The 12,108-nt window shown below is 37.6% G+C and overlaps 1 protein-coding gene across 1 annotated transcript; it reads right to left on the bottom strand.

The window, feature by feature from the left end:
- Positions 1–9,204: 9,204 nt before the first annotated feature.
- Positions 9,205–10,728, bottom strand: LOC108413764 (heat shock transcription factor, X-linked-like). The gene is made up of 2 exons (XM_017686430.1): positions 10,181–10,728; positions 9,205–9,963 (listed from the first exon to the last, which is right to left on the bottom strand). Exons 1-2 carry the CDS (start codon positions 10,547–10,549, stop codon positions 9,460–9,462), a joined length of 873 nt encoding a protein of 290 aa, XP_017541919.1. The 5' UTR covers positions 10,550–10,728; the 3' UTR covers positions 9,205–9,459.
- Positions 10,729–12,108: the final 1,380 nt, after the last annotated feature.

The raw sequence follows: 12,108 nt of genomic DNA, 5'->3' as shown, positions 1-12,108 counted from the left end.
ATCGAAAGACAAAACAAACTACAAGCGACCTGAACTGAGACCACCTCGACAGGCCGATTTTGGGCCATTTGAGTTTGTTTGGCGTGTTCACATATACAAAAGAAACCATGACTCAGTGTCCACTTCAGACGCTGAAATGACCCTGCTGGGTAGGATAGCCCTCCCACACCCCCACCCCCAATCACTAAACGCAATGCTATTCGGCGTAGGCGTCTGTTACCTGACATAACAATCTGACGGTTGCCACTTTCCTCCAAGCGATGTGAGCAGCAGATCTCCAAATTTTATGATTACTGATCAGGGCCTTTTAGCAAAGATGTTCATGGAGTTATATTCCGATTGCCATTTTTCCTGGCTATAATAAGCTGTAGTCTTTAAATAAAGTCAAAATGCCAAACAAGGAGTTCAATCTCTGACATAATATATAAAATTGAAATGATTAAGAATAGAAGCCTGAATCAAATGGCACCATTTTTTTACCAATAGACTTCAAAAAATAACTGTGATAGATTTTTATAATTGCTACATTAGTTTCTGAGTACTTTAGCTTCCCCAGAAGACTAATCTGGATCTTAATTTAGATACACTTTGTTGTTGATTTAGAAGTTACAAGGCAAAATGCATTTAGCTGTGGTTCTGCTTTATCAAATTGGTGTAGTTGTATAGGGACATGTACACAAGCTACACTTATTGAGCTGTGGTCTTTTAAAGCGATACATGCTTTTTGTATGCACTGGTCATTTGAAGTTTGTAGAGCAGTTGAAACATTCTCAACATAGATGTCAAAATGCATAACTTATGTTACATTTTCTGATATAGTTCAGTTTGCAAAGTAGTTTTGTTCCTAATGTTTAAGCCTTGCCATAATGAGTCCTAATGTACCCATAAGAGTTTTCCTCACATAAAGGAGTTAAGTAAAAGTGATTCAGAATTACTCAAAAGCTCTCACTATTATATGATTATTAATCAGGGACCATCAATGAAGAGGTTTACTGAGTTTTGTTCAGATTGACCTTTTGACCTGTGTATAATAAATGGTAGTCTTTGAAAGAATAAGCCAAAATACCAAAAACTAAGTGCAATTTCTGACATAATAAGCAATTACAAAAGTTATTCAGTTCAATGAACAGAATCAAACAGCACCACTTCTTTATCCGTAAACTTTGTAATAACCTTGTAATAGCACTTTAGCAGATTTTTTGAGTGTTTGAGTGCTAACGCTCCCTTCTAAAGGCGTATCTGGACGAAACTTTGCAGACCTCATCTGTGCCTCAATTTATATAAAGCCATGAAGTTTTGAGAGGATCAGCCCAAAGACTGTTGACTTATAACAAATCAAGCTAGCAATGCCATGGCCGCAGTGATGAATTGATAGACCAATATAAGGATGGGTTGAAAAGTCCAAATTTTATTGTTATTTACCTAGACACACACGAGAATATTTCCAGAACCAATTTCAAAAAGTTTACATCAAAAGCCAGAGACTAGTTCACGAAGCATGGTGTTCAAACAGTTAAAAATGACTAAAAACTACGCATTTTTGAAATGTAATTGCAAATTTGTTGGCACACTGTTGTACATTTGACTCATAGACTTTTGGACAAATTTATACATATGTCTTAATAACATGTGATGATTAAGTGATTTTCATGACTAGTGCTCCCCAGTGGCCAAATCTGTTGAAACTTGACTGGTTGTTAGAAAGTGACTATACAGAGATACCTTTCAAGTTTCATGATGGTTGGTCAATGTTAAGCATGTCAAAGGCCTGTCGAATGTTGTTTGGCTGATGGCGGCCATAAGTTTCAATGTATCAAATTGGCCTTCAATACTCACTTATCATATGTGTAGTAGATGATGTCTGCCAAGTTTCAGCTTGATCGGAAGCACAGATGCTGAGAAACTGTTAATTGGCAATTGCTTTTTTTTTTAGAAACTTTATTTTAGCAAAAAGTATAACAGTTTACAATTAACAAACAAACATCATCATTACATACAAAACATCAAAACAATTACAGACTTTATATTTTAAAAGGTCAGAAAGTCCCATTTCTTACCTTCTTGTTTTTTTGTATCAATAGTCCTTCTTCTTTTCAGTTCCCGTATAATATGACTAAAAACAATATCACTGGACACAAAAGCTTGATCAATCGTCATTTTCGTTCTTGTTTTCCACAGTTGACTTTTTACAATGCAAATGATTAGTCATAATAATTCCTTTTGTTGTTTTGGGAGAGAGTTTCCAAATAATCCATATGCTATTGTCTTCATATTCATTTGTATATTTATATTTAAGCTTTGTAATTTATTCCATGTTTCTTTAGATCTATAACAATCAAATAAAAAGTGTTCTAAAGTTTCTTCAGCGTCGCAGTTTGGCATGGGACATTTTATAGTCTTTACATAGCAGCTCCACCTGACTACAGTTCTTACGGGTAGTCTCCTAACAGAGATTAGCCACGATACATCTCTCAGATTTCCTGATAGAATTTTATTGTTAATATTATTGCATGCATTTTTATATTCATTTGGTTGTAAATCTTTGTAAATAATCATATTACCATATATAGAGTTACATAATAGTTTATATATTTCTTTACTATGATCATTTATCCAGTTTATATTGAGATGTTTGTTTTGCAATAAAATCTGAATACAGTAATTTAAAATATGGGAAATTGGATCTGTGGCATCCTCTTTTTTCTTTCCAGTTTGTTAATTTTCCTACCCAGGCTGCTTGTCTGTGAATGCCCCCTGCAATAACTTTGCAGGCTGCAATTTTAGTTTTGATTGCTAGGTCTATTGCTCCTAGACCTCTGAACTCAGTGCTTTTAAATAAAATATTTCTTTTGGTCACTTCTCTTGTGGTGTTCCATATAAAATTACAATTGGTCCATTTATCTGTAGGAGGAAATATAGAAGCTAAGAACATTATTTTAGATATTATATACGTTTTAATGACATTTATTCGGGTTTGGTAGCTAAAATTATGATTTTTAAACTTACCTATTTCATCTTTTATTTCTTTTTCCTTTTGTTCCCAGTTAAAATCGACACATCCTTTATTATTAAAAAATATTCCTAAGACTTTCATATTTTCTTTTTCTAAAACATTAATTGGGAATTTTTTACTTTCATCTCCAATCCATACACACTCTGATTTCTCTATATTTAATTGTGCTCCAGACACTTGTTCATATTCTTTAAACTGATTTCTTATTATGTCAAGTTCGATTTGTGATTTAATAAATACAGTAACATCATCTGCGTACGCTGTTATAATTATGTTTTTATCTCCAATATTTATTCCTTTTAATCTCAAGTCTTGTTTTATTTTTAGAATCAAAGGGTTAATGGCTAAGATGTAAAGAGCTGCACTAAGAGGACATCCCTGTTTTACTCCTCTACAAATTTTTAACTGGTCTGTCAAACTCCCATTGACATTAACTTGCACCTTGGAGTCAGAGTATAAACATTTGATCATTTTAATAAAATTTAAAGGGAAACCATACATTTCCAGAACTGCCCATAAATATTCTCTCGACACATAATCAAAAGCTTTTCTTTGATCCAGAGCTACAACATAAAAGGACTGTTTGTTTTTGTCACACACAAGTTCCCTTAAAGTGCTCAAATTGTCCCACATCCGTCTTCCTTTAATGGAGCACGTCTGTTCTTCTGTGATGACGTCATCCAGAACCTCATGTAGTCTGTTCATAATGATTTTAGCAAAGATTTTATAGTCCAAGTTCATCAGAGTCAGATGCCTCCAGTTATTAATGTCCCTTTTATCCCCTTTTTTATACAGCACTGAGAGTACACCTTCATAAAAACTGTTGTACATAAAACCCTGTTCAATTCCCTCATTATACACCCGTGTTAATAAATTGCTCAAATCACACATATTTTTACTATAAAATTCTGCTGGAAGGCCATCTTTACCTGGACATTTCTGGATTTACCTGGATTTAATTGTTTTATTGCTTCAGTGACTTCTTTTTCTAAAATTTTATCACCTAAGTATTCCAAATTATTATTATTAAATTGGATGTTTAAAAATTTGTTCATCATATTTTTGTCTATTTCTTTGTACATTTCTTCACACAAGGTTATACTCACATTTCTTATGTCTTTTGGATCAGCTATAATGTCACCATTAGTATTAAATATTTCCTGGATGTAAGAATTTTCTTTTCTTGATTTGTACAGAGACATAATTTTTTATGTTAGCTCCAGATAAAAACCTGAATATTATTATATATATTTTTATTCATTAAATCAATATTTTCTTTAAAATGTGCCAATTCGTTATTTTCAGATTCCGTTCTTATCTTTTTGCATTTTAAATCAATATATTGTCTTATCATAGAATCATATCTTTTATTATTATCTGAATTAATTTTCCGAGATTTTATTTTTAAGAAATCTTTCATTTGTATTTTTAAGGTTTCCCATAATTCTCTATTATTTCGGGCAAAAATTCCAAGAGATTTTATTCTATTAATTTCTGATTTTAACTCTAATAATACATAGTTATAATTTAATATATTTATATTTAATTTCCAATAATTATTTTTAATTTCACCCTTCAAATTAAGTTTACATATTACAGTCAAATGATCAGAATTTAGTAGCATTTTAGTTTCATATGAGCACACTTTGATTTCATTATTTATATAAATTCTGTCGATACGACTGTTACATGTAGAGCTAAACCTTGTAAAATCTATTTTATTAGGGTAAAGAATTCTAAAAGTATCATTACAGTTTTGTTCGTGCATCATGGATTTTAGAAAGGTGCCTTCTCGGCGTATTTCACACGGTTTATTAGTAAGTCTATCGTTCTGGTCTGTAACTGTATTAAAATCTCCACATACAATAACACAAAAACCTACACATAATAATACTTTAAGTTCTTTAAAAAGCTGCATTTTCCTTACTCTATCTTGAGCTGTATATATATTAATAATTCTATTTTTTTTTATAAAAACAATCCACATAGATCAATCTTCCTGGGATTAATTCCCTATAGTTTGTCATTTTAAACAGTTTGTTATAAAATAAAACACCTAAACCATCAGCCTTACAATCTCCAATAGAGAAAAAAGAGTCCCCTCTATTCCATTTATTTTTAAGATCCTCTATGTCTCTATGTGTTGATAACCTTGTTTCTTGTATACACAACACCTCTAATTTTCCATGACTTAATATATTCAATTTACTTTCTCTATTAATCTTTCATTTGTTGAGTTCCCATCTTCATCTTGATCCATGTTTCCAGCAGTTGAAATCATCAAAGTTGAAGAAGATGAGGATGTAAAAGTTGAAGAAGATGATGACAGGCATGAAGATCCTTCCTCCTTGTCCATGTTCCTTGCGCTCTTTGAATCATCCCCACTATCGTTCTCGAATGAGATGCTGATGTTGATGGGGGTCTCTGTTGTTGCTCCACCCACACAGTTGTTACTTGTGTCCAGAAGGTCTTCTTGTTCATCTTCACTTGGCTCATTTTCTTGATGACTGCTGGAACACTTTTTTTATTTAAAGGTTCACCTGGTGGAGTTTGCATAAGGCGGAAGATGCGTGGATCTTTCGCAGTCTTGTCTTTCCTCAGTTGAAGTTTTTTTTTTTCCTGGATCCCAGATACCTTCCTGGGAATCTTGTTCTTTATGTTCTGGAACAGGTACTGTAATCACCTTAGATCTGTTAGCATATGAATTTGGGCATGTGAAGTAGGTATGACCATCTTTAGCACAAAGAGTGCATTTGGCTGTAAGGGTGCACTCCTTGCCTTTATGTCCAAAAGTTCCACATTGCCAGCATTTCGTTTTGCCACAGTCTTTAGCTTGGTGATCTGTGTCTTGGCATATAAAACACCTCGAGACTTGGCCATGGTAAGTTATCTTCCCATTATGTGGACCCAAGGAAATGGAATTAGGGATACTGATCTCTCTTCCAAGATCATCATTTTTTATCTTAACTTGATATTTCCTAATTCCATACCATAAGCCATATTTGTCTACAGGTTTAATTACCGGTTTTAAAATAGTACAAAACCTGCTGAGGTAGGTTTCAATGTCTTCATCCAGGATCCGGCCAGTCCAGAACTTGACTATGATTGTCTTTTCGTCGATCTTCAAGGGGGAAAACAAGTCAAAATCTTTCCATGTTGTTGAATTCTTCTCATGGTGGTCTAAAAAGATTCTCAGGGCTCTCTCAGTCCTAAAGCATAACTCAAACTCATTTCTGTTAGGTAAACTAATAAAGGATTGAATATCCTGGACCTGGAGCCACTGAGACTGAAAAATCATGTCTGCGATAAAATCTCTGTTAGGGGTTTCTCCATGTCCATTAAAACTGATCTTCACCCAATATCTGACGCTCGCTGTATTGGCCGAGGCCATGCGGGACGCCATAATACCTTTCAAGTTTCATGATGGTTGGTCAATGTGAAGCATGTCAAAGGCCTGCCGAATGTTGTTTGGCTGATGGCCTCCATAAATTTCAATGTATCAACTTGGCCTTCAATACTCACTTATCATATGTGTAGTAGATGATGTCTGCCAAGTTTCAGCTTGATCGGAAGCACGGATGCGGAGAAACTGTTAATTGGCAATTGCCCCGCCCCTTAATGGCGTATGCTCACCGAAATTGAAAGGCATCCACACAATCTTCTCTTGAATAAGCAGATGAAGTTTCAATGATTTCAAATGTCAGGATTTTTTTTGTTGATTATAGATAAACAGACTCTTCTGACTTTTGTGATACCAGAAACATGAGGATTGAGTGAAAATTGTAGGACTAGTTCACAAAAGTAGGTTTCGCATATTATGCAAATTTGGCAAAAAAATGAAGTGGGCTCACACAGGGCATCGTTTGCTATAGGCCTAGCTGCTTGAACTGCAATTGTGCCGTCCACCACTTCATAGCTAAGTGCTCGTGTGGCACTGTACTTGGCCACACACTTGACCTTTATGAGTTCAGGACATCCATGTTGAGACTTTTGAAAACATTCTATGGAAAAAAGATAACTTAAAAAAAAACTGTCCATCGATCAAATCCATCTATAAATAAAGAAGTCGGGCTAGGGGAATAGTGACTGAGGAGATAGATCCAAGTCCATAGTATGCAAGATTGGAACCACTTTATTATAGATAATGTTGCAGTAAACTTGCTGAGAGGCCACATTTGAGTCACAATCACAGATGTTAAAATACATACGGAGCATATTCTCTTATTTGCTCATTGTTTTTGTTGTGGATTTAAGATTTTTTCAATGTAGTGATATGATTTGAAAATAAGACTTAATAAAGAGTGTTATTACTGAGCTTAACCAAAATGAACTGTGTTCTGTTCAAGTGAATGAAGAGAAAAGTCTTTGTCCTGCCCCCGTCTCCCAGGGCAACAACAGCATTTGAACAAACCCAAAACAGAACTGATTTTTAATTAAAACCAGCACATCCAAAATGTGACTAAGCTTAGAAAGTTCACAAGACAATCACATTTACAAAAATGCTCATAACTTTTGTATAATCTTGAAGGGGGCGTTATAACTGCTAACGTTTTGTGAAATGTTGTCTGCTTAAGGGGTAAGTGAGTGAGTTCCACCTCCAACTTACCAAAACTATGCTTGTGTCACCATGTAGTGACAGCAGAGTGGATACATAAAGTAGTATTAGTAGTAGTAATAGCCAAGAGTCTATGAAAACCTCAGTGTAGGGTGGGCAGCTAGTCCAAGGTAGGTTGTGGTAGCCGGGCGTGGGCAGCTTGTCTGAAGTGGGTAGCAGGAGGGCTCGACAGTCATCCTTCAGTGTCCAGCCGAACATGTGGGCGGTTGTATACTCGGAAAAAAGATGGAGAGGGAATTAGTTTTATTCGGTCTGTTTGTATGTAAAACAGGGAATGTGAACATTTCCAGAGTGTGGCTAACGACTCCAGCAGATCTGACTATGACAGCTTAGCCCAAAGGAGAGAACCAGAAGGAGACACGGACACGAGAGCGCTGTGAAACAGTTTGGCATCCCTCCGCTCCACCGTCCACAAACCTGAGTGACCGCTTACGAGCAGAGGGATGACAGCACCAGCGTCTCAGTTTACTATAATTCCCTGCTGCTGAGCCAGGTGTAACTGGAAAGTCAGCGAGATTTAAAATTATATATGGTAATTTATTTCTTGCTAATATTGGGCCCAGAAGGAGAACCTCTGTTTTGTTGCAGTTTAGTAGGAGGAAGTTCCGTAACATCCAGCTTTTCACATCTTTTACACGTTCTCTGTTTTCTTTAATCTGTATTTGTCATCAGGCTTGGCTGATATGTACAGTTGCGTATCGTCTGCGTCTAAAGTGACACTAATCATCCACACCAGCCTGCCTGTTAAACAAATGACTTTATCTGTAAGTCTTACATCACTTACGTCTAACAAGTTCTCTCTCTCATGCTTTCAAAGACTGCAGATGCTCAGTTTGAGAAAAAAGGCTTCAGTTCTTATTACAGGCAAAGTGCATTCAGCCTGGGCTTTAGGCTCTGGACCCAAAGGCAAATACAGTGTACAGAGTTTTACTTTTCAGAGATCATTAAACCATCATCCCATCATTTAACCAAAATGAATCACTTTTAGACCCAAATTTGACCCATCAAAACATCTAGGTGTGTGTGTGTGTGTGTATATTGTTTTATTTATTGTATATTATGTATTTTGTTATTTTCTGATCTTCTTGCAAAATATCTTTGGGTTTGAGGAAGGCACTTAATAATAATAGTAAAGTGCAGTTTATAATTTGTGTTTATCATATCTTGTTAAATACTTGTTAAAAAGGACAAGCTGCATCTTTGTTACTCAGAACCTTCATTGCTGCTTATAAACCACCAGTTTATACAATTGGCTACTTGTGGCTTAAGGTTCAAAGGGTTGACTTAAGTGTTCATCTTTGCTGCTTAGGAAAGTTCTGGTATTTTTCAACACACAGACAAAGTCTCAAGGGCTTTGCTGTCTTCTGTATATACCTTTTATTAATTATTATGGTTTTTTTAATCATATTTTTTTGTTTGTTTTTTACCTATTTGAATGTTCCTGACTCATTTCTTTTTATTTATTACTATTTGTTACCGCAAACAAATAAATAAAGGACACATTAAAAAGCTACATTGGTGTTATATCCTTTAATTGTGAATTGATGAGGTGGGATTGTATTGTCATTGATGACCAGAGTCCTCAGAGCACAGAGGATTATGTCCACATTCGGGGCAAGGCTGGGCCAGTGCTCTGGAGACCAGGCTGCTCAAGTCAGCGAGCACTGATGGTGGCATTGAAGGAATCAATGCAGCCAAGGTGCTCTGCAGCTGGGCAGCATTCACTTGGAGGTCTGTGCTGATGGTCTGGGCCAAATCAGTCATTTTCAGCAGAAGAGACAGCAGGATAGAGTCCAGGCTGGAATCAACAGAGGAGGTCAGGGATGGAGCATCACTGATGCCCAACTTTCCCAGAGTCCTCAGAGCACAGAGGATTGTGCCCACATTTGGGGCAAGGCTGGGCCAGTGCTCTGGAGACCAGGCTGCTCAAGTCAGCGAGCACTGATGGTGGCATTGAAGGAATCAATGCAGCCAAGGTGCTCTGCAGCTGGGCAGCATTCAGGTGGAGATCTGTCCTGGTGGTCTGGGCCAAATCAGTCATTTTGGCCAGAAGAGACTGCAGGGTAGAGTCCAGGCTGGAATCAACAGAGGAGGTCACAGGTGGAGCATCACTGATGGCTTCTTGGCTGAAGCTGAGATCCAAGGAGGTCTTGGAGGTATTACGGGTCTCCTCCTCAATCAGGCCTGACTGAGTTGTCTGACTTTGGGAGGTGCAGGCCAATGTCATGGACTTAGAAACAGAGTTCCGTTTTGCTTTGACCTGCAAACGGCGCTTCACATGGATGAGGAGCTCAGGGTGCTCTCTACGGAAGTATCCATTGTAGTACACTTCTTTCTGTGGTAAACATGGAGAGTGAATAGGTTACAGCTTGTTTACATGCTTAATATCTATTCAGCTGCAGTTGTTCTAATCCAGGGTTCACCAGTTCTCATCCTGAAGGGCCAGAGTCCAGCACAGTTTGATGATTTCCCCCACAAACTGAGAAATTAAACTGTACAGGTCTCCTCCCCCCAGGATGGGAACTGTTGGTCTCTATTCTTAGCCATCTTACCTTAAAAGTAGACTCCAGCTGATCCATACCGCTGCTCTCTAACCTGCCCTCCAAGGATCTGATCTTCTTAAAGCCATACAGGTTGAGCTGTCGCATGAAGCTCTTCATAACTGAAGTGTCAAAGATCTTTAGCTCTCCCTGTCGACTAAGAATTTCAGCTGAGAAAAGCTCTACATCAATGATGATGCAGGTTCCCCACTGGTGCCATCCGATGGACTTGTAGGTCTTGTTCCCTACTATGTGCCACAACTTCTGTGGGAAGGTGAGGGTGGAAAAGTTCACCTCCTTACCATCAGTGCGGGTCCTCTTGATCAGGAACATCTGGGCGAGGATCTGGTCATCAATACCTTCACTCGCTTTCCTCTTCATTGTGTTGGTAATTTTAGAGCATAAGTCAATCAACCTATCGCTACGAGTGATTAATCAAGAATGAGCTGCTGAACTGAAATGTGGGGTTTATATGCTTTCACTCACTTGTGATGTCACTGATGATGTCATAATGGAGCTGTGTGGCGACAAATGCTACATATATATGTATGTGAGTGAGTGAGTGAGTGAGTGAGTTAGTGAGAGAGAGAGAGAGAGAGAGAGAGAGAGAGAGAGAGAGAGACAGAGAGATAGAATGCTGATGACATCACAGTGAAGCCACTGGCTGCTGTAAAATGAATGCTTGTCTATGGACCCAATGTTAAGATGTTGTCAAAAATTGCTCATGTAACAAAAATGCACAGGTTTACTGTGTTTTTCTGCAGATAATCACAGTTTGATTTTTCACAAGACATTTCATGTGTAAGAATCCATGTAAAAGCTTTGTCTAATATAACGCAGCATAGATTATCTGATCTATAATTTCATATGAATGTATGAAGCTATTCAAATGTATGTACATCCAAGTACATTTTAGCATTCATGAAAATGTGTATTTCTGAAAAAGGCATGTGCAGGTTGGAATTAAAACAAACAAATAAATGAATTAGGGAGCAGTACATACCAGTACTGCAGAGTCCAAGGCCGTATCTTACACAATCCAAGGTCCTTCTAATAGCTTACATTCAACAACAAATGAAATGAGAAGTTATGCAGCCCTCCACATCACTCAGGGCTTTCTAGATGATGATGTAATACACACTTCATCCCATGAAGAAGAATATCTGAACGTAACGGTGTAGTGCAGTCCTCAACTGAGCTCCAAGATACAGCTTGAGGCTATGAGGTACATGGGTTCACCATCCAGGCACAAGATGGATCACAAGAAGTTATTTTAATACAGGTAGGCTCAGAAATTAAAATGGGAAAACCTCATTCCAAAAGCATTGATGATCTTGCATCAACAACTGAGTGGAATATTGAGCATAATGACCAGGATCTCACAAAGGTAATAATAATGAAAGACTAACTCTTGGTTTAGTTTGACTGGTAGCTGTACATCAAATTCACTTGTTTCATGTATTTGACCTTAAAGAATGCAGAGCCAAATGAAGTGCTTGATGTGGCATTAGCTGCAGGAAATGACCTTCTGCCACCACCATTGATACACCCAGTAAATGCTGAGAACTTCCAACATGTACAGGTATGTCAGACAACACTTGTGGGCTAATCCTGGCTTAATATTTCAGTTGATAATCATTTCTAAATTCTGTCTGCAAAATGTAGCTTTCACACATTACACACACCCCACATTTTATGTTTGTGTTTTTCCAACAGAGCGGCACAATGTAGTGGAGTGCTGTCGCCTCACAGCGAGGAGGGCCTGGGTTCGATTCTCCGGCCAGGCGACCAGGGTCCTCTCTGTGTGGAGTTTGCATGTTCTCCCTGTGTCTGCGTGGGTTTCTTCCGGGTTCTCTGGTTTCCTCCCACAGTCCAAAGTGATGCAGTCAGGCCAATTGGCCATGCTATATTGCCCCTAGGTGTGAGTGTCTGTCTGTCTG

The sequence above is a fragment of the Pygocentrus nattereri genome, chromosome 16 (genome assembly GCF_015220715.1).
Source record: "Pygocentrus nattereri isolate fPygNat1 chromosome 16, fPygNat1.pri, whole genome shotgun sequence".
In the NCBI taxonomy this organism is placed as follows: Eukaryota; Metazoa; Chordata; class Actinopteri; order Characiformes; family Serrasalmidae; genus Pygocentrus; species Pygocentrus nattereri.
The sequence above is the reverse complement of the archived record's forward strand: the minus strand, read 5'-3'. Positions and strand labels throughout refer to the sequence as shown.

Excerpts from the sequence above, each read along its gene's own strand:
- LOC108413764 (XM_017686430.1), bottom strand. The coding sequence starts at position 10,549 with ATGAAGAGGAAAGCGAGTGAAGGTATTGATGACCAGATCCTCGCCCAG. Across the intron at positions 9,964-10,180 it reads AGCTGGAGTCTACTTTTAAG|AAAGAAGTGTACTACAATGG; the intron begins GTAAGATGGCTA and ends TGTTTACCACAG.